This window comes from Scyliorhinus torazame, chromosome 6 (genome assembly GCF_047496885.1).
Source record: "Scyliorhinus torazame isolate Kashiwa2021f chromosome 6, sScyTor2.1, whole genome shotgun sequence".
NCBI classification, from domain to species: domain Eukaryota; kingdom Metazoa; phylum Chordata; class Chondrichthyes; order Carcharhiniformes; family Scyliorhinidae; genus Scyliorhinus; species Scyliorhinus torazame.
In genome coordinates this window covers 224476277-224503361 of record NC_092712.1, presented here as the reverse complement: position 1 = coordinate 224503361, position 27085 = coordinate 224476277, and the positions used below count along the sequence as shown (strand labels likewise).

Here is a 27085-nt window from a genome sequence, read left to right as displayed (position 1 = left end):
TTGTTATTTAAATACCTCAAGGATGGGGCTGAAGTTCAAGACTGATGAACTCATGAAGACCATGCCATTTCGAGAAACAGTTGCAGGTGAAGCATTGTCTATGTTGTGTGGCTCAAACACAATTTTACAGTTTGGAGCCATGGGGATGCGATCACCATTTGCCAGGGTAAGGGTTCTGTTATCATCAAGTACCGAGTTTAAATTTTCAATCCAAATGGCATCAACAGGACCATCTAATACAATCCAGATGTGTTCTCCTGCATAGCAAACAGTTAACAACAGTTAATTAACACAAAGGTTGATGTCCTATTGTCTTATTTTAATTTACCAGAAACAATGATGGAACAGCAATATATGTCCAAGCCAGAATGGTGTGCTGTTTATAGGAGAATTTTGACAGGTTGATGTTCCCATTGTTGTCCTTCAACCCTGTCAAGGTTGCAGTTTTTGGAAGTTCTGGCAAAGAAGATTTGGCAACTTGCTGTGTGCACCTTGTAGATAGTAGATGCTGCACACTGCAGACACTGCAATCCATAAACTGTAAACCGGATGTTTAAGCTATTTGTTGCTGACAGAGGTAAAAAACAGTGGACACATTCAGCAGATCCGGCAGCATCAGAACCATACCGATGAAAGATCATTGAACCATTACCTCTTATTTCTTTCCCCAAAGATGCCGCCAGACCTGCTGAGCATGTCCAGCATTTTATTTTTTAAATTTCAGATTTCCAGCATCCACATTTTACTTTGCATTGCAAATTGTGTTGAATCACAGATGCTTGCTTGTGTTCAATTGTCCATTCATCCCCCTAAACTGTTCCAATGGGATTTGATTTACACTGCTCTTTTTCTACTTGCTTGATTTTTAACACAGGAGTGTAACCATAGTACTTCCTTGTAACATGAAGAGAATATTCATGCCTTTATTGCGTAACTACTCTTGGAAAAAGGATCAAGTAAAGTTTAAAATTAGGCAAGGCCTGATTTGTGTATTCGCTGGAAGGGAGTCCACACGGAGTTGAGTGAAATAATTAAGGTTTATTTCAGGGGCTTTAGATGCGCTGCACTCAGTGATACCCAGCCGAGTGAGTGTCAGCTGGCTTTATATCGGAGGTGCTCAAGTCGCCCCATCCCCCTTGGCAGGGGAGCACGTATTGCTGCCTCTGGTCTCTCATCTCTGCATCTGTAGTAGGGTTCCTCTCACTTGTCATGGGTCAGGGCTTCACAGAATAGCCCTGATACGCGCTCTAAGGAAAATGTTTCTAAGTGTCATTTGTGGCGGGTTTTGCTGGAAGTTTCCAGCCAACTTCAGCGAGTTCCCCACCGCTATCCAACGACACTTTTCCATTAAATCACATCCTATGTTTGGTAGGAAGAGGGAACTACAGCGAGCTTCCTGATGCTCAACCCGGCGAGGCGATCACCATTATCAACGTTAATTGGTCCAGTTAACGAGGCGCCCATGGGCTTCATGCCACAAATGTTAGTCGCCCCGGCTGATTTGCCGGGACCGTGCCCACCAGCTCCCCGCCAACAAGGGGGAGCAGTATGTAAACCGATCCTACAGAGCAAACCCCGCACAGCTTGAAGCCATGCCACGGAGGAGGCCAGCCCCACAATTCGGGAATGCCAACCTGGCCAGACTTTTGGACACGGTGAAGACCAGTGGGATGCCCTGTTCCCCCAAGGGCTCGGAGGGTCAGCTACAGGGCAGCCAGTGTTGCCTGGGAGGAAGCGGCAGCGGCCGTCAGCTCGGAGAGCATCACCAGGAGGACTGGCACCCAGTGCAATAAGATCAACAACCTCCACTGGGCTGCACGGATGGGTTGGCACCGGCCCAATGGTACCGGTCCCGACCGCCCTCGACTGTCACCGACCCCCACTGAAGGCGTGGCTCAGTCAGTGATGGCCATGGCTGAGCGCCTCAACAGAATGTCCCAGTCACTGGGCCCGCGTCCCAGTCCTAGGTGGACCTTGATGAGGCGCTGCGGAGTATGTCCCGGTCTCAGATGAGCATTGCTGGAGCGCTCCAGAGCATGCTCAGTTAGAGGAGCATCACTGAGGGTATCAGCACCATGGTGCCGAAATTTGGGGGCTGGTAGAACCAGATGATGCAGGGGTAGCCGGCGCTCAATCCAGTTGACCTCCATTGTGAGGTGACCCCCAGGGCCCTATGGCCACCGACTAGAAAGAGGGGGTGCTCGGTGCGAACCCTATGGTACCCTATGGAGGCACCCTATGGAGTGGCGATGGTGGCCACCAGCCCACAAAGCTCCCCCACCACCGACAACAGCGCACCTCAAAGTTAGCCCCAGAACAGGGTGGCACGGCAGAGCATGTGCCGCTGGCAAGTAGGCCAGGGTCCTCTGGTCCCAGGGTCCCCAGAAGATGCTCACCAGAGCATTGAAGGCCACAGGACGCGGTAAGCAGCAGGCTGGCCCCACCTCTGATGTGCATCCCGGGGCCACACCTAGGCGCAGCGATAGAGCACGGAATAATGCCACAGGACCACAGGCCTCCACGGTCAGTGGGAGCTATGGTGGTCGGTGGGACAGACAGGCAGGGCTGGGGTTGCCCTTGCTATGGGTACACACAATCCAGGGTGTGGCATGGTGGACCCGTGGGCGCTGAGGCACCTACCCCCACCCTGCATCCAGCCCAGGAGCGACCCCCCCACCAATGGCGGGCCAGCTCCAAACCCCGTTACAGGACCCCTACCCTTTACCCCCCCCCAACCTCCAAAAGGTACCCACTTACCTGCCCTGCAATCCCCCCCCCCCCACCCTTCATACCCCCCTCCATACTCCTTCCAGGGGCATGCTCGCCCCCAACCCCGGCCCAGATCCTTGGCAGTGAATCCCTGGAACTGTCATCCTGCACTTGGCCGTGGTCCTTCCGGCTTCGCAGTGCCACCCGGGCAACTTGGCACTACCACGGTGCCCACCTAGCAGTGCCAATGTGCCCATGTTCCAGGAGGAGGGCCAGGGAGCGGCTCTGCCCTGTCCATGATCACCTAGAGACCTCTGATAGCTTTGGAGACCCCTGAGGAGGCCAGTAGATCCGAGGAGGCCAGTAGATCCGAGGAGACCAGTAGATCCCGGGATTCCGGTAGATCATGTGTGAGCTCGCTGAAGTTGGTTTAAAACCGACTTGAGCGAGCGCGGTTTGGTCACACCCATTATGGGCGGATCCTGATCCCAACGCCTTGTGAGATCTGGATAGATCTCACGAGGCACACTGGCTGCTGGGAAGTCCGCGGGAGGTTTCAGCTGGCATCTACCGGCCACCCGCGCTCCTGTCCGAACACGACGCGGCCTGTAGATCGCACCCCTCGTCTCCAATGAACCACCTACTCTGTGTATGGAGGCGAGAAAACCTTTAATGGTGTGACTGTCACAGAATGAAGGAATCATGGCCACGTCCAGGGTATCTTGCACAGTCATGCATGAAAACCTTCTGTTGCTCAAATATCAGCTGATTGGAATCCCTTCCGATTGATACATTTTCCAGGCTGATCTGAGAGAGTCTTGATTGCCAAATTGTGGAGTCAGTGACTCCCCATCTCTATGGGAATCCAGCTACTGCAGCAAATACAGAGTCCTCCATGCCTAACTGTCCTCCTCATCAGCGTCAAACTGGGCTCTAAGTGATACCCTCAGCAAACATGGTATTGATCACCAGGGAGATACATTTGTGGGCAGCAAATTGTGAAATTCCATTGATGTCACCAGCAGATCATTGGAAGGAGTCAGAGGTAAAGAACATAGAACGTACAGTGCAGAAGGAGCTATTTGGCCATCGAGTCTGCGCCAACCCACTTTAAGCCCTCACTTCCACCCTATCCCCGGAACCCAATCACCTCTCCTCACCTTTTTGGACACTAAGGGCTATTTTTAGCATGTCCAATCCACCTAACAGCACATCTTTGGACTGTGGGAGGAAACCGGAACACCCGGAGGAAACCCATGCAGACATGAGGAGAAAGTGTAGACTCCGCACAGACAGTGACCCAGTGGGGAATCGAACCTGGGACCCTGGTGCTGTGAAGCCACAGTGCGAACCACTGTGCTACCGTGCTGCCCGGGTTTTGGTGACATTCGTGGCCTCTGCCAATGCATGCCCACCAGTCCTCTTAGGAGGAAGTCTCTCGAGGCTGCAGATGTGAGCAATAATCTGTCATAAAAGGCTGACAGCAAGGAAGTTCAGATCAAGGTGAGTGAAGTTGGGTTAACTGATTTCCAAAAAGTTGGAAATCAGCTGTGAAGCAGCGAAATCACACTCTCAGCACAAGTACTGTGAGCACAAGCCATACATCTAGGCAGGCCCAGTGGCAATGCAGTTTCATTGTTTTGAAGGCTGTCTAGGCTGCCGGTTTCATAGATTAATGACTTTCCTCTTCTCTCGCCTTGTTGACCCTCATGATTTCACATAGCTCAGGAAACCCATACGCTCGTTGTCAAAGCCAAAATCTAAAATTATGCCAACACAAATTGCTTGTTAATATATTTAAATCACTACCTGACAGGGCCAAGGGGGATTTCCAGGTCACTTGGGAACAGGCGCCGGTAAAACCAGAAGTGGTGGAATCATGCCTCGTTTCCACCTATGCCATTTTTCGGTCATTAACCTTTTACCTGTACACACCCAAACCTGCCCCACCCATCCCTGGCAATTAAAATTCTGTCCAATGAGTTCAGAAATGTTGAACCCTGTAATGGGTTATAAGTTTCATGCACGTACAAACATGGTTAATTGAGTATTTTAATTTTGATTTAAGATTGTACACTCAGATTTGGGGAAAACTTTGAATTACATTTTTAACATGCTGGTGTGGAGGTATTTTGACTGAAGGTCACTTATGCCACTGTAAGTTGGAGTTCTTTTGTTTTGAACTTATCACTCATAAAAAGCCTCTGGGAACATTTCAGAGCCCACAGGCCATGCAAGCTCTGCCTTTTTTTCTCTTTCTTGTAGGCAGGTTTAAGGTGTTGTTGAGCAAACTTTTGTTCTTGCATTATATGCAATCATCTTACAATCATTTAGAAATCAACTGGAGGAACAAAAAAAAATGTATGGATTTATTTGCAAGGATATTTTGATTACTTCATATGTTATGTATTGTGTTGAGTTAATAAAATATTGGTTTAAATTGGAACAATTGAGATTAACTAACCCTATTAAGTTGAAAAACTGAACTTTTATTGTGAAATTCATGTGGAAGTCTCTAACACTGGAAATGAAATTACCACGTGTGAGATTAGCCTTTCGAACTTCTTAAATTTTCATTGATTTGATCACAAGTTGCACTGAAAAATCTTTGGTTTGGAAGCCCCGTTACAAAAGTGCTTAAAGCTTAAAAACAATTGGAATGTTGTCTTCTCTGATGAGAACCTTTTCTTTAAAAATAGTTAATCATGATGTCACTAATGATTTCTATTAATTCTATTATTTTTGCAGATTTCAATCACTAAAAATATTTTAAAATGTTTGGCAAACGTTTTGTCACATCTTTAAAAAGGACTACGACGATTAGGGCAGAAAAATAAAATAGCACTATTTTTTTAATGCGGAAAGTTCAATAAAAAATGTAAAATGATACAGTTTAATGCTTCTGACAATATCTTCCTCTGTATTGTTATAAAGATTACAAAGATAGTCATCCTTTCTCCGCATAATTTTGTTTAATTCATTACATAACTTTTCTATTTCTGAAGCAAATGATGAATTGGCAAACTGACCCCTTGCATGCTTAATTGGAGCAGCAGTGCATTCTGCTTATTTTTCATAAAATCATAGAATCCCAGAAGGGGGCCATTTGGCCCATCGAGTCTGCATCGACCCTCTGAAAGAGCACCCTACCCTACCTAGGCTCACTCCCCCCCACTGTATCCACGTAACTCCATCTAAACTGCACATTTTTGGATACTACGGGGCAATTTTAGCATGGCCAATCCATCCAATCTGCAGATCTTTGGACTGTGGGAGGAAACTGCAGCACCCGGAGGACACCCACGCAGACACTGGGAGAACGTGCAAACTCCACACAGTCACACAGAGCTGGAACTGAACCGGGGTCCCTGGTGTTGAGGCAGCAGTGCTAATCATTATGCCATCGTGCCACCTGTTAATCAAGGTCCATGGTTTTCCAGATTGTATGGATGTTGAGGGCAAGATCCACCACTTGTAAAACTTCAAGAGCTTAAATACAGACATCAACAGCCAGGATTTTCATATTAGAGGCGGTTAGCAGGAGTTTAAAATTTTCCTGCCGAGCGAGAAGATGTTCCCAGCGGTGCAATTTTCACTCTGCGGGGCAGTTGTGTGGAGGAGTGACGCCTGGACATAGAAAGCAACCACAAGGGCTGAAAGTGCGAGACAGACTGGATAAAATGTCAGCCTCAGTTCTCTGGGACTTTGTTGTATTGTTAAATAATTAAGCACTCTAACCAATATCCCTCACATCCCATCACCCCCCCCCCCACCCCCCACTCCAAAACATGATCCTCCATCTACCCCTAATGGCCCTCATACCCTCCATGTCAACTAATGCCCTTCCCATCAACGCCCAATACCTTCCAATCTGGACTATAGTTCATGCTTCCTCGGAGAGGTTATGAAGTATGAGGTTGAGAAATGCTAGCCTGCCTTCACAAAAATGATGAGTGGCTAGGAGATGCCTAGCCCCAAATGGAGCTGGCCTGCACCTTTCTCCTGCGCTTGCAAAATTAGTGGCGATGTGAATGAGAATCAGGAATCGGGTCCCGACTGCTATTTTTGAAGGTCTACAGAATTTCCGCGACTCCACGTACATCAGGCCCAAATGTCACAGCAGGCTGATGATTCGGACTTAAGATTTCGTCTTTCAAAGGACTTGGCTTAATGCATTAACGATCATTTGTTATCTTCTGTATCTAATTTAAAACCATCATGTACAACTACAAAGCCTGAGCTGCATTTGTTTCTGAACTGTGGACTGATAACATAAATTGATGCGTTGCTGCTTCAGGAAGGGAAAATTCAAACATGCTGGATCCACAATTGCAACTGTACCAATTGAAGTACATAAAGGTGGAGGGCACTGATTGGATGGTTACTTGAGCATATTTAGAGGCATTTCCTGGCACAAGGGTTGAGTGGCATTGGGAGATACATACCTCTAATGTGAATAAATCTATGCCAAGTAAAGATTGATTTTGGGTTCTTCCATCACTAATCAGATGTAACAGATAATTGTGAAGAATGGGAGGCAAGGAAGATCCACGATTGTTGGGATTTTTCCATAGTTCCGGATTTTGGGGTATATTCCTGGGAGTTTGCATTTCTCTCAGGGTAGAATAGCCAAGGAGAATACTTGTGAGGTATACGAGTGAGCAGGAGATATAGGGAATGGGTCACACCTTCTACCAAGAATCAACAGAGTCATTTAATTGTACAAATTCTGCTGTATTAAATCTCACTTATGTAGAAGCAAAAAATATAGTTGTTACTAACATGGAATCAGCTTCAAACTATAAGGCAGACAGCTCAAAAAGATGATAAATCTATTACATATGTCAGATATCATTGATATGTCTAGACACGAGGTCTGCCCAGATAGCCGACACATTGTTACATTCTGCCAAGTCTTACAGTGAACAGGATAAGAGCCACTTATGATACTTTCATACCATCATGAAGACAAATGGTAGCCCAAAACGCGAAAAGCTAAGGTAGTCATTCATGCTCAAGCTCAAGGTATTGAGTCTATGATGATACGGGCATAGCCAAAATGAACAGAATATGGTATCAGAATTGGAATGGCTTCCAAATGCAACCATTTGTGTTGAGCCAAAGAAAACATTTCAAAGACATCATAAAGCAGAGCAAAATTGCCAAACTGGCAGAATGCAACGCTGCACAGCTCTTCAATTAGGGGCAACACCTTTGACAATGTGGCCTTGATAAATTAGAGAAAAGACATAAATCGAGAAACTAAAGCAGCCGCAACAAACTCGAACATTAAAAGAGTTAGAGGCCTTCACACCTGATGTAAGCAGGAGCATCAGCAATCTAATATTGGTTTTTGTTACCAAGCAGAGGAAGACTTTGGGAAGGTATGCACCTGTATTTACAGTCATGTTCAGAAAAGAACTATAATTATAGAGAAATGTTATTGCGATACATTCAAGACAGTATCATATCATGGTTGTTTGCCTACCCTTCTTTGCTCTGAGAGTTTTTCTCCACAGAGTTGAAAAGATACCATCTGTCCAGTCATTTGTAGCTACGTCCAGTCGGCCAAACATCTGAGGTGCAGTGATGGCTTTAGGATTCATTTTCATCTCACGGTGTGGTTGACCACAATCTGTGAAACAAAGAGATAATGGAAATAATATTATGCATCCACATACTGTTCTGCAATTTGTTCGTTTATTACGTAGTTTCACTCAAAGGTAAATCTAACAAATTCTCCAGGCACATAGCTTCATGCAACAAAAGTCAATTTCCAGAACTGAGGTACGGTGTCCTGCTGCTTGGCTGGTTTTCCATCCATTAATTTTAATGGATGGCAAATCATACGGGGCTTACCCTCCACTGTGCTCTAATTCCACACACATACTTGAGTCACTAAACATTCAAATGTTGCAAGTAAAATATCACATACTATTTTCAGACTCTGAAATGTATTACAATTAAAATAATAATGGTCTGTAGAGTTTGATTGATTCCTCCTTCTGATTCTACATCTAGAAAATATTTAATCACATGAAGTGGCAAACATGCTGTTTAATGTGGGTACAACGATAGTCTTCCATGCCCTTTTTCTTCTGCTTCCTATCCAAGTGTATACATTCTTCTAGGCTACATTTATTCCCGCTCTCTCTTGCTCACGATCAGAATTTCACCATCACTATCGTCTGTCCCATTCTCTCAGAGAAAGAAATATATAGAAAATTTATGCACAGGAGACCATTTGGACCATCATGTTTGTGTTGGCGAAAAGCAGCTATCCAGCCTGACCACACTTTCTAGCTCCTAGTCTGTAACCCTGTACGTTATAGTATTTAAAGCGTTAATACAAGTATATTTTTCAAAATTAAAATTTCACGCATACTTCTGCCTCTATCACATTTCAAATATTGATCTCCAGGCCTCCAATGCTCTTTGGGTAAACTTCTATCTAATCTTTTTACCTAATAGCTCAAATCCGTGCACCCTGATTATTTACTTCTCTGCTAAAAAAATGTCTACTCTATCTAGGCCCCTCCCCCCATAATTTTATACACATTAAATCTCCCCTCAGACATCTCTTTGTTAAACACGGTCATGGGAGTGTCCCCTGAAGAAAGGTTTTTGTCTTATCACATGGCCTCAGTGATGTCATTTGTGTGGATGGAGCTGGGCTGTGGATCGGAGTTTTTACTTTCGCTTTGAGTTTTGGACTTGTTTGAACTGCACAGGTTGAAAGAAGTGTCTCTCTCTATCTTCATTTTAAAAGCTGTTAAAACTGCTTGGTAACGTATAAGAAATAATTGCTGTCTGGAAGGAATCCGAATCTACTGTTTGTAAAGGGGAACAGAGTATCAATAACAAAAGTCTATTGCAAGTGAGAATGCCGTGTGCTGGGTCACGCCTTTGGAAAGGGGTTTCTGGTTTTACTTGGATTTTGTTATTGAATTGGAACAGTTAAGGGGGAATTCATTAAGGGTTATACATAGATTACTGTAGCTGTGTGGGGTCTTTATGTTCATAATTGATAAAAATTCTTGCTGTGTATGTTTATACAAATATTAACTAGTTCTTAGAATAAAGCTTGTTTTTTTAATTAAAAGTGCCTAAGAAGTCTGTTGAATAACACCTGAAAGGCAGGCTCTTGTGCTTATCCCAGCCAAATTCAACATAAAGTATATGGTCAGGTGAATTCCATAATATACTTTGGAGTTTTTAAAACCCTGGCCCATAACAAAACACAACCACCTCTCGACAATCTTTCCTCATAGCTATATTTATCTGTCTTTGTGTACATGGTCTCCTAATCCAATGGTGAGCAAATCTTTTGGCCAGAGTGCCACATCTGGGTACAAAGGTTATAGGGGGGTGGGGGCCAGAAATGGTCAAGTATTGAACAATTATAATAGAGATACATTTTGGAATAAATAAACATAAAACCTTCATTATGGTAATTGTACTGTTATGAATAGGAGGTTTTATATCACGGTTATGTTTTAAACTGTCCGTTTTAACTAGAGATAAAACAAAAAAAGAGATTAACGAAGAGTCATGTGATCTGTTATGAGCTTGGCTGACAATAGACCTGTATGGCCTGGTTATCATAGAGACTAGGACATGTGCCAAGTATAACACCTAAACACAAAGGGAGAGGCAGACATTTTGGAAGACAAAGGGAGAGAGAGAGACAGACACACACACACACACGTAGAGAGAGAGAGAGACAGAAAGTCAGACAGAGAGACAGAGAGTGAGAGAGCCAGAGAGTGAGAGAGAGGGAGAGAGACAGACAGACAGGCAGAGAGAGAGAGAGAGAGAAGTGTCTGCAAGTTTTGCTGGTACAGATTCGTTCTGATATAACTGTGAGGAAGGAATTATTGAAGTGAGCTGTGCCACAGGAGGAGGTGGGCTTATTTTTTGTTGGTAGATTGAGGGAAAGGGCCTTCAATGGTCACTGGATGTTACCCGCTCAGTGAAGCAGGAGAATCGATGCTCATTGGAAGCCGTGAGTAATTTTTTTACTGGGTCCTTGTGGAGACTATAACCCTGCAGAGTGTGCTGTAATATATAAATGTGGCATGAGGTTATGTTGAGGAATAAAGAGACATCCTTTCTATATTGTAGCGTATTAGTTGCCTACAAAGCAATGTTTGTTAAAGTTGCTTTTAGTTGGTTTGCTACAATAAAGGTCTTAAAACCTGAAATGTTTTGTGTGTGATTTCTTTTAGTTGGCCACTGGGAATTCAAACACCTTTTTAAACATTATCAATTCCAAATATAGCGATAATGATGAACAGCATACTACGCCGAAACCAAACATATCCTCTTTTTCATGCTTTCTTAGCTTGTGCACAATGCAGCTGATCACTTCTTCTTACATCTTCAGAATGTCATCAAAGTCTCCGTTTCACTCTTTTTTCACTCAATAGATGCTGGAAAATCTAAGGTCAGGCATCTGGGGTATTTGGCTTTTGTCTTGCCAATATAAATGTTGCTTCACTGTAATTTAAAATATGGTGTGGCAAACCCAAGCAAGCATAAGAGAATAAAGAAAAGAGAAACAGAATGTGGAGTGATCTGTATTCTCCCGCCACATCTCATCCCTGGAGCTGAGATTTAATAACTTTCCAACTCTTTTTAAAAGAGGTGTGAGCAAGCACATCAGTAACCGTTCCAACTTTCAATATTCAGAGAATACCAAACCCTAATGGAAAACCATACACTCTTCGCTTTTTATTACATTCTGCTAAAAATCTAAACCTCAGCTGCACCTCAATTTTGAGTTTTGGAACGGCATAAGAAACTAATCAACGAGATGGCCATCTGAAAACGTTAAACTGGGATTGCTTGTGGAGATTTTCAGTCATATACATCCTGGGATCCTCGGCCTTGAAGTACTTCTGCTGAAGCTCCCTGGGAGCCGTATTTTGCTTTCACAGCTGCCAATGCTGATTAGCCATGTGCAAGGTGCAGTCATCTCATTGCTACAGCCGTGGGTCAGATGAGAAACTCTCGTGGGCTGAATATTTGCGTATGCTTTAATTCCTCTTTTATTGGTGCCACCCATGCCCTTGAGAATCAAAGAGGGTAGAGGAATGGAAACCACGGCCTAAATGATAGCAGTTGGAAGCTCAAAGAACCAAATAAGGGTTCTGGCGTATTACGCAGTCACTAGTGCTTGCAAGCCGATTTAAGAGAGTTTTTTTTTAAAAATCCAATTAAGGGTAATTTAGTGAGGTCAATCCATCTACCTTGCACATCTTTGGGTTGTGGGGATGAGACCCATGCAGACACGGAGAGAATGTGCAAACTCCACACGGACAGTGACCCAGGGCCGGGATCGAACCCGGGTCTTTGGTGCTGAAAAGCAGCCGTGCTAACCACTGTGCCACCCAAAAAGAGTTGTTTTCAATGCATTTTGGTCTCATAGAGCGCAATCAAAAGGCCTTGTCGCGCCTGGCTCAGTGATGCAACGAGACCATTAAATCTTGCAAGATTTGCGATACTCAGAACACCTCTCGAGATCTAATGAGATATCGCGATCTGGATCCCGCCCAAAGAGGCCGAGATCCAGATTATCCCAGGGCCCATGAAAAAAATGCCCGCAGCCGAGAGACCTCACCATGGCGCCATATAGCACTGGTCCACACAAATGTGTATCAGGCATAAGGACACCTGCGATTGTCTCCCAGGCCATTGACAGCAGCTGGGGGGTCAGGCTTTGGGCAGGGTGGTACTCTGGCACTCCCGCTGCCAACTGGACACTATGGCATCTCCAGCCTGGGCCACTGCAAGGATGCCAAGCCGGCAAGGTGCCCATGCCAGGGATCAGGCCCAGGGTGCCTTGCCCTTAAGAGGTGAGGTAAGGGGGCTCGAGGACCCCCTAAGTGAGAAGTTGGGGGTAGTCTGGAGGACGTGATGGGCTGGCTGGGGAAGGGTGGGTCGTTAGATTGGGGCGGCATTTAAAATGTCTTCCTGCACTGATGAGGCAAGTACATCCTTGGCAGGGTGTTCCTTGCCGAGGACCCCAAAAAATCAATGATTTAGATGAGGGAACAAAATGTCATATCTCTGACTTTGAAGGTGACACCAAATTGGGTGGGAAGGTGAGCTGTGAGGAGGATGCAGAGATCCTTCAGTGTGATTTGGACAAGTTGAGTGAATGGGCAAATGAATGGCAGATACAGTATAATTTGGAGAAATGTGAGGTTATCCACTTTGGTGGCAAAAACGAGAAGGCAGACTATTATCTGAATGGACATAAATCAGGAGAGGAGAACGTCCAACGAGACTTGGGTGCCCTCGTACACCAGTCACTGAAGGTACGCATGCAGGTTCATTAGATGGTAAAGAAGGCAAATGGTATGTTGGCCTTCAGAGCAAGAGGATTTGAATACATGAGAAGGGATATCTTATTATGCAAGACGTGGATGATGTCACATCTGGAATATTTTGGCCTCCTTATCTGAGGAAGAATGTTCTTGCTGTAGAGTGAGTGCAGCGACGGTTTACCAGACTGATTCCTGGGATGGCTGGACTGATATATGAGGAGAGATTGAAATCGGTTAGGATTGTGTTCGTTGGAGTTCAGAAGGATGAGGGGAGATCTCATAGAAATCTATAAAATTCTAACAGGACTGGACAGGGTAGATGCAGGAAAGGTGGTCCCGATGGTGGAGGTGCCCAGAACCAGGGGTCGTACTCTGAGGATACAGGGTAAACTATTTAGGACAGGTTACCCAGAAGGTCCATAATCTGTCAGGGGAATGCATGCTGCTAAGGGGGTTAGATGCCAATCGAATGCCATCTTTTTGTTTGTAGAAAGAAATGGCACAAAACACCAAAAACCAACCAAGACTGGTAGTGGAGTGTCTGACATAAGAACATAGAACATACAGTGCAGAAGGAGGCCATTCGGTCCATTGAGTCTGCACCGACCCACTTAAGCCCTCACTTCAACCCGATCCCCGTTACCCCAATAGCCCCTCCTAACTTTTTTGGTCACCAAGGGCAATTTATCATGGCCAATCCACCTAACCTGCACGTCTTTGGACTGTGGGAGGAAACCGGCGCACCCGGAGGAAACCCACGCAGACACGGGGAGAACGTGCAGACTCCGCACAGTGATCCAGCGGGGATTCAAACTTGGGACCCTGGCGCTGTGAAGTCACAGTGCTATCCACTTGTGTTACCGTGCTGCCCGTAAATGAGGATACTCACATCTGAAGAGGAGGAGACAGTGGAACTTGCATTAAAGCAGGGCAACTGGGCATTTGTGGCCTCTGGGACTGAAGTGCAAGGAGAACAGAATGAGTAGCTTTGAGCTTCGAGCAAAACACTGGGGCGAAAGAAGCTCCACAGAGTGCCAGAGCCCTCCAGACCTTGGGCAACCAGAGGATGGTTGCCACGGCCATCTCAAGCAATGAGGCATTGCACTTAGCAACCTGTCTCCACTTCATCTGCAGATGTTGGGGTTGTGCCACGTCATGGTGACAGAAAGTGTAAATGAAAGAGCATGTTGGCACATGAACATTGTATGGCTGTTCAAGTGTTACTTAGCAGTCTACATAAGTGTGCAATTAAATAGTCTTTTTACTTTCATGTGTAGGGATGGCTTTGTTCTTGGCCTGGTTAGCAGCGTATCTGCTTGTGAAATAGGTTTAAGCCTGTATGAATAACGGAGGTGTAATGACACCTCCATGATTTGGGTGAGCACAGTAAGAAGTCTTACAACACCAGGTTAAAGTCCAACAGGTTTGTTTCCAATCACTAGCTTTCGGAGCACTGCTCCTTCCTCAGGTGAATGAAGAGGTATGTTCCAGGTATGTTTGGAACATACCTCTTCATTCACCTGAGGAAGGAGCAGTGCTCCGAAAGCTAGTGACTTGAAACACACCTGTTGCACTTTAACCTGGTGTTGTAAGACTTCTTACTGTGCTCACCCCAGTCCAACACCGGCATCTCCACATCCTGATTTGGGTGGCAAAGATGAAGTGGTTTGTCAGAGAACACTGCTGAGTCGATCTCAAGTGAGGATGCAGAGCTGGTGGAAAGGCCTGGAGCTGAAGCCTTCTCAAAGACATCTTGCTGCTGCAACCTGTTGAGACCGTGGCCTTTCTCTCTCACGTTCTCTCCATTGCCCTAGTATCTGGTGCCAGAGCCCCAACATGCAGGCCTCTGTGCTCTGATCCATTCTCCCATCATGGTTGGATGAGTGTGCAGCTCCTGTGTGCTGGTAATTGGCTAGGCACAACCCTCTGCTACATGAGGCTGCATAGCATGCAGTACCAAACTATAACCCTCATAATCCTTGAGCGCATATTGGAGACCTCCGCCATAGCTTTCCAGGCTGCACAACTTCATTTTTAGCAATCGCCTGATCTGCACCCTTGCACAAACATGAGACTCATTATAACACACCTCAACTGGAGTTTGAGGGTCTATGCCAAGTGTGATCAGTCAGGTCTCGAAGGGATAACCTCTGTCACCCAGAATCCATCCCTGCAAGCTAATGCAGGCCTCAAAGAGCTGTGACATCTGGGTGTGACAAATATTGTATGTATCATGACAGCTCCCTTGGAACAAAGCACACACCTGGAGGATGAAACTCCTGTGGTCACATATCTATTGCATATTAATGGGAAGAAAACCCTTTTCTGTTGGTAAAGGTTGTAGGCTGATCCCAAGGAATCCTGATTGCCACATGTATACAGTCAATAAACCCCTGTACTTATGGGAAGTCCGCGATGAGCCCCAAACCCACATATCTTCGGCCTAGCTCTCTGTATCCGTCCTGAAATGCAGAAATTCTCCAGCCCTCCTAAACAGGGCATTCATCACCTCTTCGGTGCAGCAATGTGTGGCTGCCTGTGAGATGCCACACACATCTCCTATGGAGACCTCAAGGAGATGTGGCAGACAAGTTGAATGCTGCAGTAAATTTTAAAGCCACTGGATTTATGTGCAGTCAATGGGACACAGGTCATCCTGAAGAAAAGCACACAGGTCTGTGACTGTCTCCCTAGACATTCTCAGCTGTCGTTAGCATAGCCTCTCTGACATTTGCAAATGATTGAGGCAGGAGTGGTAGATGCTGGGACACACCACAGCTCTGTATCTGCCTGACCCCTTCTTGCCTCCCTCCTGACCAACTTGTTGGCCTTCAGAAAGATCTTTGACTACATCCAGTTCCATCCTTTCTCTGCACCATTCCTCCTCCACCCGAGGCTACAGGAAAACTGCGTGTGGGAGCCCCATTTTGCCTGCAGAATGTATCCTCCAGTACTGACCCGGTCTTCAAGAAGCACCCTGTATCTGGATCTGAAAGGCACACATCATTGTCTTGCACAATCTCCCCTGGTCTTGGTAGAGTTTTCAGTTACCTTTGACTTCCGTCAGTCACACTTATCCTTTCCCTTGGTTGGACTCAATCTCCCCTCGACCTCCCCTGAAATGCTTTTCAAGCTCCCCTCCCTTTTTCCAGAGTGAAACATTAAAAAATCTCCAAGTGGCAACAGGTAGCTCCAACTGGCTCACATGCCTCAATGCATGCACTAATTGCACGCATAACTATTTAAATTACATTCCCACCACATACCATCAGCATTACTATCCCATTTCCTTCCCACCACCAGTATAATTTGATGTTCACTCAGTCAGCATTAAATTTTGTCCCTTATCTCAAATTTGCACTTGGAGCAATTGAGGATTCAAATCTTATCCACGAGTGCAAAATTGTCACCCCAGCAGCCCCGATACCTTCAACACTCCAATTAAAACAAATCGTATGCAGAGATATGAGTGTCTCAAAGACCTTTTAAACCCTCGATCCATTTCCACCTCACCTGTCATGGCTTTCATTAATGTGTGAATGCAGGTAGTTTTACCAGCTCCACTGGGTCCCAAAGTCATCATACCATGCCTAACCCTTTGTGTCTCAAAGAGCTGAATAACTTTGAGTTTCCAAGGAGGATGACTAACAAGTCCCGCTTCTTCGACCTAAATAAAATAAAATACGTTCTCAGAGTACTGTATATTTATAGAAGTAGTTAAAGCACTGTTTGCACTTTTATTTTTAACAGCTAAGGGATCAAGATCATTTTAAATTTATATTTCTGCATGGTCCGTAATATGAAGTTAACACAAAACTTCAGACATACAAACTAATAAATATATATAACATGTATACAGTAAAGTTAAAATCCATCACTAAGTCAAAGGACAATATAATAAAGTTGTTATGCACCAACATTTTCATGTCATTTGATATCCACATAACATTTCTCTCTGTTTGCACTTCTATCTCCTCTAAACTCCATTGTGTTATTTAAAAGATAACGCATTCGCTCAACTCGTGTTAGATGCCCTCTCTATCTGTCACAATCTCCAAATTTCAATACATAGTGGGAAGATTTGAAGAATGTTATCAATCAATATAGAAAATTGTCATGTAATTGCTTCTTCATAAAAGAAAAGCAAAACTTGCATTTATATAGTGTTTTTCATGACCACCAGATGGCTCAAGGTGCTTTACAGTCAATTAAGTGCATTTGATATTGTACTGCTGTAATGAAGAAAGCATGTTCTTCAAAATAGTGCCCCAGAATCTTTTACATCCACCGGAAAGGGCAGACAGGCCCTCGATTTAACATCTCGTCTGAAAGACAGCACATCCAACAGTCCAGCGCCCCTTCAGTCCGACACTGGAGTGCCAGTCTTCATTTTTGTGCTCAAGTCCTACAATTGGATTTACTGAATCTCGTAACTCAGAGACAAGGCAGCTGCCAACTGAGCCATGGCTGATATACGCTCAGGAAAACATAAACCAATAAGAAATCTGAAAGAGCAAATGAGCAGCATGCACAATAACTTGTATTTATATAATACCATTAATAGAAAGAATGCAAAATAACTTAACATACATGAATTTGGAAAACAGATAATGAACAGTATGGAGAAATGAGAAGACAATTCCCCCCTCCTCTATCATCCCCATTTTATCCCAAGGCAATGACATACATTTCTACTTTTACATGCGAGTTTATACAAAAACTAGGATGGGATTTTCCCCCCCATTGCACTGATTTCTGGAGTATGCATTGATGTGTTGGGTGCTCTGGATCCGTGGAACACATACAGGCCACCAACACTTAAAATAGTACAACACTATTTTATTAAGTTAGAAACTGTTGAACATACTTTCACTGTGGGTTAACACGATGTTAGATTAAACTAAAGACCTATGCCTGTCCTAACCAGTCTATGCACTCAGCACATGGTGAAGATCTGTGCTGTAAGCTGTAAGCTCTGTCCTTCTGAGAGGCTGCATCCCGAATGAGCTCTGATGCCCCCTGTCTTTATAGTGAGTGTGCTCTAACTGGTGATTGGCTGCGGTGTTGTGTGTGTTGATTGGTCTTGCTGTGTGTCCATCAGTGCGTATGTCTGCGCCATGATATACTGGTGTATATTATGCCATCCAACTTTTATAAAGAAATGTATGTGTGTGGCAATAAATAATGTGTGGTGAGAATGTTCCTAACTACTTGTGGGGTGCAAAACATATTTACAGGACTATGTACATGAGAACTAAGCTATTTACATGGGAAGGTGTCTGGTGCAGAGAAGCAGTATGCAACAAGAGTAACAAGATCAACACTATATACAAACAAGGGAAACAATCAAACAAAGCAATGAAACAATTCAGAGAGTCCATAAATTCGAAAAGTTCATAAATTTAGTCTCTGAGGTGGGCGACGAATTCTGGTTGACTACCTCAAGGGTGGGTCGAGAGCCGCCGGTTCAGGAGCGGGCTGGACTGCGTCAAAGTCAGGGGGATGCAGAGTGACAGGGAGCTCTGCATAGTCCGTGGCAGGGTCAGCAGGAGGGCGAGGCGACACTGGAGGATCACGTGGTGAGCGTGGAACGAGACGAAGGGCCGTTGATTGTGGCGCAGAATAGAGCCATCCGGTAGACGAACCAGGAATGAGCGGGGGGCCACCTGCCGAAGGACAACAGCAGTTGCAGACCAGCCACCATCTGGAAGATGGACGCAGATGTTGTCATCTGGAGCCAGAGCAGGGAGATCAGCTGCACGGGAGTCATGAGCCGCCTTGTGCTGTGCATGAGACAGCTGCAACCGGCGAAGGACCGGAACGTGGTCGAGGTCTGGGACATGGATGGACGGCACCGTCATCCTCAGGGTGCGATTCATGAGTAATTCGGCTGGCGACAGGCCAGTGGACAGTGGGGCAGAGCGATAGGCCAGCAAGACAAGGTAGAAATCAGACCCAGCATCGGCAGCCTTGCATAGGAGCCGTTTGACGGTATGTACTCCCTGCTTTGCTTTGCTGTTGGATTGGGAGTACAGGGGACTGGACCTCACATGGGAAAAATTGTACCGCCTGGCAAAGTTGGAGCATTCTTGGCTGGCGAAGCAGGGGCCATTGTCCTACATAACCATGAGCGGGAAGCCGTGTCAAGCAAAGGTTTCTTTACATGCACAAATGACTGCAGACGAGGTGAGGTCGTGCAACCGTATCACCTCTGGGTAATTCGAAAAGTAGTCCACGATCAGGACATAGTTTCTACCCAGCGCGTGGAACAGGTCGATGCCCACCTTGGTCCATGGTGACGTGACCAACTCATGGGGCTGCAAGGTCTCACGTGGTTGGGCCGGCTGGAAGCGCTGACAAGTGGGGTAGTTGAGCACTGTGTTGGCTATGTCCTCATTAAAGCCGGGCCAGTACAAATGATTATGTCATCGACATAGACGCGAACACCTTCAACACCTTCCATCATTTGTTCCATAATCTTATGGAACACTTCTGATGCAGAGATGATCCCAAACGGCATCCTGTTGTAACAATATCTTCCAAAGGGGGTGTTAAATGTGCAGAGTTTCCTGCTGGATTCATCTAGCTGGATTTGCCAGAATCCTTTTGAGGCGTCGAGTTTGGCAAAGAGCTTGGCGTGAGCCATCTCACATGTGAGCTCTTCGCGCTTGGGAATTGGATAGTGCTTCCTCATGATATTGCGATTGAGATCTTTGGGATCAATGCAAAGTCTCAATTCGCCAGAAGGCTTTTTTACACATACCATGGAAGTGACCCAGCCGGTCGGTTCCATAACTTTGGAAATCGCTCCTTGGTCCTGGAGATCCTGCAGCTGCTGCTTGAGGCGGTCCTTAAGGGGTGCTGGGACCCGGCGAGGTGCGTGCACCACAGGCGTTGCATTCAGTTTGTATAAAATCCTGTAGGTGTACGGGAGCGGCCCATGCCCTCAAAGACACCGTGGTACTGGTTGATAATGGCGTCGAGCTGCGCCCTGAAGGCAGTGTCCCGAAAAGCAGATGCGTCAGCAGGAGAGAGAGAGTGAACTCTCTGAACTAGGTTCAACAGCTTGCATGCCTGCGCGCCAAGCAGGGAGGCTTTCGAGGAGCCCACAATTTCAAAGGGAAGGGTGGCTTTGCGTGACCTGTGCGTCACTTCAAGTTGGCATGAGCCACTGGCAGCAATGACATTGCCATTATAATCTAATAGCTGGCAGGCTGATGGCAGGATAGCTGGTTTGACACAAAGGCTTTGGAGGTCAGACCGCGCAATGATTTTGGCGCAGGCACCGGTGTCCAGGTGGAATCGTATTTGGGACCGGTTGACCGTAAGTGTGGCACACCCTCATCAGCCGGATCGATGCTGTATACCTGTACAGGCTGGATTCTTTGCTTCGGGGACGCCCTGTTTTTTGTAATGATACCGACACGAAAAGGCGCCTTCAGGTCCTCGGTGTCAATATCGGGTAGCAGGTCCGAATCGGGCTCAGTGACCATGGGTTGAATGGTCCGGACTGGCTGGAGCGACGAGAGATGGCAGGCTGAGCTGATCTGCATAAAGCAGCATAGTGGCCAAGTTTGCCACATTGTAGGCATTGTCGGGATCTGGCAGGACATTGCCGCTTTAAATGGGCGGAGCCACAGTTGCCGCACGTTGTAGCGTCAGTATGCTCGCTGCGCCGCCGCGCATGTGAGGTGCGGCCGTACGTGGTGCTCGCCTGCGTAGTACGTTCGTCGACGTCCCCTCGTTCCGTGCACACAAGCGTGGGAGTCAGTGAAAAGCACGCAAAATGGCCGCCCTCATCCAGGCTGAGGCCCTGGAGTTGCTCGATTGCTTGGACCCATTCTGCCTCGTGGGGACCTTGCTGCGCCGTTTCAGCCGCTTGGATGTGGGAATACCGACTAGTGGCGTGTTCATGTAGCACGCAGGTCTCGATGGCAATCGCTAGGGTGAGCTGCTTTACCGTGAGGAGCTGCTGGCATAGTGGGTCCGACTGAACATCGAAAACTATCTGGTCGCGTATCATGGAGTCGGAGGTGGACCCGTAATTACAGGACTGCGCAAGGATGCGGAGGTGGGTGAGAAAGGACTGGAAAGGTTCATCCTTACCCTGCAAACGCTGTTGGAATACATCGTGCTTGAAACTTTCATTCACCTCGATGTCGCAGTGACTGTCAAACTTAAAGAGGACCGTCTTGAATTTTGATTTATCTTCACCATCAGCAAAGGTGAGAGAATTGAAAATGTGGATGGCATGGTCCCCAGCCGTGGATAGGAAGAGAGCGATCTTCCTGATGTCTGAGGCAGCTTCCCGGTCTGTGGCTTCAAGGTAGAGCTGGAAGCGTTGTTTCAATATCTTCCAGTTGGCCCCTAGGTTACCGGCGATGCGGAGCGGCGGCGGCGGGCGGACGTTGTCCATTTTGCAGGATGGCTGTATGCTGGTGGAAGGCAGATCACTTGCAGGTAGGTCTAAGAAGTTCTAACATCACTCAACTACTGGTACCATGATGTGTTGGGTGCTCTGGATCCGTGGAACACATACAGGCTACCAACACTTAAAATAGTACAACACTATTTTATTAAGCTAGAAACTGTTGAACATACTTTCACTGTGGGTTAACACGATGTTAGATTAAACTAAAAACCTATGCCTGTCCTAACCAGTCTATGCACTCAGCACATGGTGAAGATCTGTGCTGTAAGCTGTAAGCTCTGTCCTTCTGAGAGGCTGCATCCCGAATGAGCGGGAAAACTGATGCCCTCTGTCTTTATAGTGAGTGTGTTCTAACTGGTGATTGGCTGCGGTGTTGTGTGTGTTGATTGGTCTTGCTGTGTGTCCATCAGTGTGTGCGTCTGCACCATGATACACTGGTGTATATTATGAAATGCATGACAACAAGCTTCCCACATGCTGTCTGCAAGGGCAGGTTTTTGTGTTGTATCATCTACTACTTGCCTCATTAATTATGCACACCCTTGGGTATGCCCAGCACTCCATGACCTCACCACTTCCTTACTCCAGGCGCTATACTTGAACAGCAACTGATAGAGCCATACAAATACCATGCAGGTCAGAGACTGGGAATTCCACAGCAGGCAACTTACCCCAGACCCCCTAATGCCCAACCACCTCCCACAAGGCACAAGTCAGGAGTGCGATGGAACATCCCCATCGACCCAGATGGGCGCATCATCAGCTACACCCGAGAACTCTAACACCATCCAGGACAAAGTAGCCGACCCGATCAACATCAATGCTTGCAACCCAGGACTGCTTTACTGAAGACGTGCTCCCAAAAGCCAAGAAGATGGCAGATCCCAAGTTAATTGACATCTTCCTTGAACACCTGATGGATTCCGTGGAGGCCCATTACACTATCCTGTTCCCCAAATCTGGCCACGGGAGGTCCACCAAACTCACCACTCTGGCTTGAGGGGCGGTGGCAGCGATGGCCAACACAAAATCTGTCCATAAGAGGTCAGCCACCCAGTGCTGTAAGAGGATGATTGATCATATCCATGCTGCGAGAGTAAGTCAACTATCTCACCACTCTCAACTCGCATATTCGCATGAATTTCACTCACCGCCTGTTCACTCACTCTCATATTCACCCTTACATCTCCATCTGGCCTCATCTCCTCTGCAGATCTTGTACTATCCCATTCATGGGTCCACTCAGCACCCACACATGGCAGGCAAATTGCTGCCTGGAGCTAATGGCCTAGTCACAAAGTAGTTTAGATTAAGGGGATGAATACGAAGATGAGAGTGAAGTTATAGATATGTCAGCTGATTTTTTGGAATTAATTCGAAGCTTACATGCTGGGACATCACATAATATAGTGAATGAATAAAATAAACAATTACCTGAATTCAGGGGATCGGAGTGCCACAACAAACTTCACCTAAAAATATAGTCACTACAGGACTAAAATGTGGGCACGACACTTAGGACAAAACACATATGGCATGTCCTTGCTCCAGCAAAACACAATAACTTAGGCCTCACTATGGTTGGTAGCAAAATGATCTCCTCAATTTTATGAAAGGGCTGAACCACCCATTAAACAGGATAAAATTGTAAACTTCCATGAGAAGGAATATGTGAATACAGCGTGTCTTCAGAAAGACTATATTTATTATTCGACCAAAGTGTCTGTGTTCCAAGCTCTAGGAGCATCCTTCACATCTTAATAGTGAATGATTTTTATCACAAACTGTCCCCCTTCACTCAAAAAGACAATGATCTCACTGACCTTCATTAGTTCCCGGTCCAATAATGCATCGAATTAAAAATTCTGGTCTTTGTTTTCAAACCCTTCCCCATCTCTATAACATTTTCCAGCCCTGCAATCCTCCCCATCTGTGGGCGGCACGGTAGCACAGTGGTTAGCACTATTGCTTCACAGCTCCAGGGTCCCAGGTTCGATTCCTGGCTTGGGTCACTGAATGGAGATAGGTAAAGTAAAGGGTAGGTGGGGTCACTGGGTTACAGGCATAGGGTGGAGGTGTGGGCTTAAATAGGGAGTTCTTTCCAAGGGCCAGTGCAGACTTGATGGGCCGAATGGCCTCCTTCTGCACTGTAAATTCTATGATTCTATGATCTCTATAACCTCCTCCAGCCCTGCAATCCTCCCCATCTCTATAACCTCCTCCAGTCCTGCAATCCTCCCCATCTCTATAACCTCCAACCCTGCAATCCTCCCCACCTCTATAACCTCCTCCAGCCCTGCAATCCTCCCCATCTCTATAGCCTCCTCCAACCCTGCAATCCTCCCCACCTCTATAACCTCCTCCAGCCCTGCAATCCTCCCTGTCACTAGAACTCTTCCAGCCTTGCAATCGTCACCATCTCTATAACCTCTTCCAGTTCTGCAATCCTCTGAGATAGTGGAGATCTTCAATTCTGACATCCTGGGCAACCCTGGTTTTAATCACTCCACCAGTTTTCTGTGCCTTCAGCCACCTAGGCATAATGTTCTGGAATTCCATCCCTAAACCTTTACATCTCTCTAACTTTCACACTTCCTTCAAAATGTTCCACCCATGGCTTTCACCAAGCCTTTGGTCATCTGATCTAACATTTTCTTATATGGTTCTGTGTCAAGTTTTGTTTGTTAATGCCCATGTGAATTGCATTCGGATTTTTAATAACAGTAAAAGCACGATATCAAAAAATATGCATATGCTGTTGTTGCATCCTGAGAAACAGGACATTGGATTTCAGTGCTCAATGTCTGCACTAATTTCTACTGCCATGCCTTTTCTTTGGCTGTCTCCTTATAATGTGGAAGCTAATGGAGAGAGAGATGCCACAAAGAAAGCTAGTACAGAAATAATTGCTAGATAATGATTAGCAAAAATACAAAGAACATCGTAGCAAGAAAAGACAGGAGCAGCAGCAAAAGAGAACATAATGAGAAATATTGTAGACCGCTAAGCAAGAACACACAAAATATATTTCTCATTGTGCATTTGAATTTATGCATATGCAAAAAAAAGCAAAAAAAATTGCTTCACAGACAGGAAGAGTTTAATTGGAATGAAAATGGATTAAATAGGGAGAATTCCACAAATTAATGCTTGTGGCTTATAGCTTTGTCAATCAGTAGCACTTAGTATTTTATAAAGGTCAGTTAACCACACAAAAGATTTGCAATCTTGCAAGTTCCCTATCCCCACTTGACCAGCAGTGTGCCTCCTAGATACATACTGCCTGCAGCTTTCTTGCACTGTCTTAATCAGACCAGTGGACCAATTTGCCATGCTACTGCTGCTCCATTAGGCATGCACAGAGTAAGCTGCACCAGGATCGTGTCCCATTTTGACTGCAGTCCAATTTCGTGGGAACTCTATGCAACAATTCCAACTGTGCAATGACCAAATGAAAAGTCTCCAACAGTCTTCAGATAGAATCAACAACATTAGCTTAATAACTAAAAACATTTTTCATTCTCGTACCAGAGTTAACATTTACATTTCTGTGTTTGCAAATACCAAAGAATCAGACAATAGTTTGCCAATTTATAGCAGCTGTAGTTTTGAAAATGTTTGAAACTACGTTTCACATCTGACGTTGACCAGACAGCAAGGACTATTTATTTTTTTACTTGTTTGTCTATGGCAGCTTCCAGTTGTGGATACCCCGCTTTGTCCAGCTGAATACCAGGAAACAAATCCTCAATCAGACTCAGGAAAAGTGGTTCATCCTCATCAATCTAGGAAAAATTTAGATCCATATATTGTCAGTTAATGTAAGAAAATTTCAAAATTTATTCGCGTTGTACATTATTTTTGCACTGATATTCGCACAAAGCAACTCCGGCAAACACAAATATAGTAAATTTCAGTTTTGGATTGTGCTTAAAATATGTTTCTGCTGTGTTCTGTGGGTAGCACAGTGGGTAGCACAGTTATTTTACAGCTCCAGGGTCCCAGGTTCGATTCCCAGCTGTATGGGAGTCTGCACGTTCTCCCAGTGTCTGCGTGGGTTTGCTCCGGGGGCTCCAGATTCCTCCCACATGTCCTGAAAGATGTGCTGTTAGGCAATTTGGACATTCTGAATTCTCCCTCTATGTACCCGAATAGGCGCCGGAGTGTGGCGACTAGGGACTTTTCACAGTAACTTCATTACAGTGTTAATGTACAGTACGAAGTCTTACAACACCAGGTTAAAGTCCAACAGGTTTGTTTCGATGTCACTAGCTTTCGGAGCGCTGCTCCTTCCTCAGATGAAGAGGTATGTTCCAGAAACACATATATAGCCAGATTCAAAGATGCCAAACAATGCTTGGAATGCGACCATTAGCAGGTGATTAAATCTTTACAGATACAGATTCAGTGTTAATGTAAGCCTACTTGGGACAATAAAGATTATGATTATTATGTGCCAAACAGAAAAGCAACATGACTTACCAGTTTGGAGAGGTTCATATCGCGAAGCACGCGCATAACAATGGTCGACTCTGAATCACTGGGGTTGGCTCGTTTTGCAGCTCCAAGTGTCCGCAGGACTGACAGGATGTTGCGAAGGCCAAAATCATAATGAACCTAGAGAGGGCACATTATGTAATATTTTAGTTATAGGTTATATTTAATGGTAACTGCACCAAAACTGCACTCATATAGAGGAGCTGCACCCACATGGTCAGAAACAGGACTACAAAACACATCCCCTAACCCGCACTTCATTCAGATGCAATTAGGTGCAGGGTAAATCTATCCATTAGAAGTCAAAGATGATGTAAAACCGAACTAAGGTTTCCCTGCTGCTCCCAATACTGAGCACCTACTGCAGATTTCAAAAATAATAGATTTTTGTCTATGAGCTTCAACAATGTTTTCTGCAGTTTTTTAAAAAAATACTCGTCAAGAGGATTGAACAGAAGCTAATCTAGAACATAAACACCAGCACAGCTATATTGGGCTGAATGACCTGTTTCGATAAATACCTGGTATCTTTGTGATATATTGTAGAGCAGCACTACACAAAGATGTAGGTTCAAATGCTAGTTTCCAAATAAATCAATGTTTTTAACAAACACTACAAGCCCTGAACAAAGTGAACATATATCTCCCAGGATGGAGGTAGAATCAGAAGGAAACCCATCATCAAGCAACTCTTATTCCTTTATTGACAAGCGGCTGCACAAGGGGAGTGCTTAAAAACAGGTCACAAAAGTACTCTCGAAGGTGCTCCTCCCACGCAGCAAGAAAAAGTGGGCAACAAATTAGATACCTATACACACCATAGCAATAAACTGCAACTTTTATTTTGATTAAAGATGGTATTGAGCAGTGCTCGAGGTTAGGTTTGCAGTTCACAAACCTGTTTCGATAGCTGTTCCTCACACAACTTATACAGGGTGAAAAACTTCCGGGCTAGAGTTATGTTGTCAATAAACCCACAGCTGGCAAGCTTAACACGAATAATGATCTGGCGATCTGGTACCATCATAGCAACAGAACGGAAGTTGATCTTCAGGTTCTCAGGTAGCTCTTGGCGTCCAGCATAGCCAGGATTCTACAGATTTAAAGACAAAGACAT

General features: G+C 45.5%; 1 protein-coding gene across 1 annotated transcript in view; it reads right to left on the bottom strand.

Annotated features, from left to right (window-relative positions):
• Positions 1-27085, bottom strand: part of dnah5 (dynein, axonemal, heavy chain 5) — a 521599-nt gene that overhangs the window by 250115 nt on the left and 244399 nt on the right. Inside the window, exons 38-43 of the mRNA XM_072509474.1 lie at positions 26867-27061; positions 25954-26088; positions 25149-25256; positions 16554-16707; positions 8198-8344; positions 16-257 (exon numbers count right to left, since the gene is read on the bottom strand). Coding sequence (XP_072365575.1) covers positions 16-257; positions 8198-8344; positions 16554-16707; positions 25149-25256; positions 25954-26088; positions 26867-27061 — 981 coding nt within the window. The remainder of the gene's footprint in view (positions 1-15; positions 258-8197; positions 8345-16553; positions 16708-25148; positions 25257-25953; positions 26089-26866; positions 27062-27085) is intronic.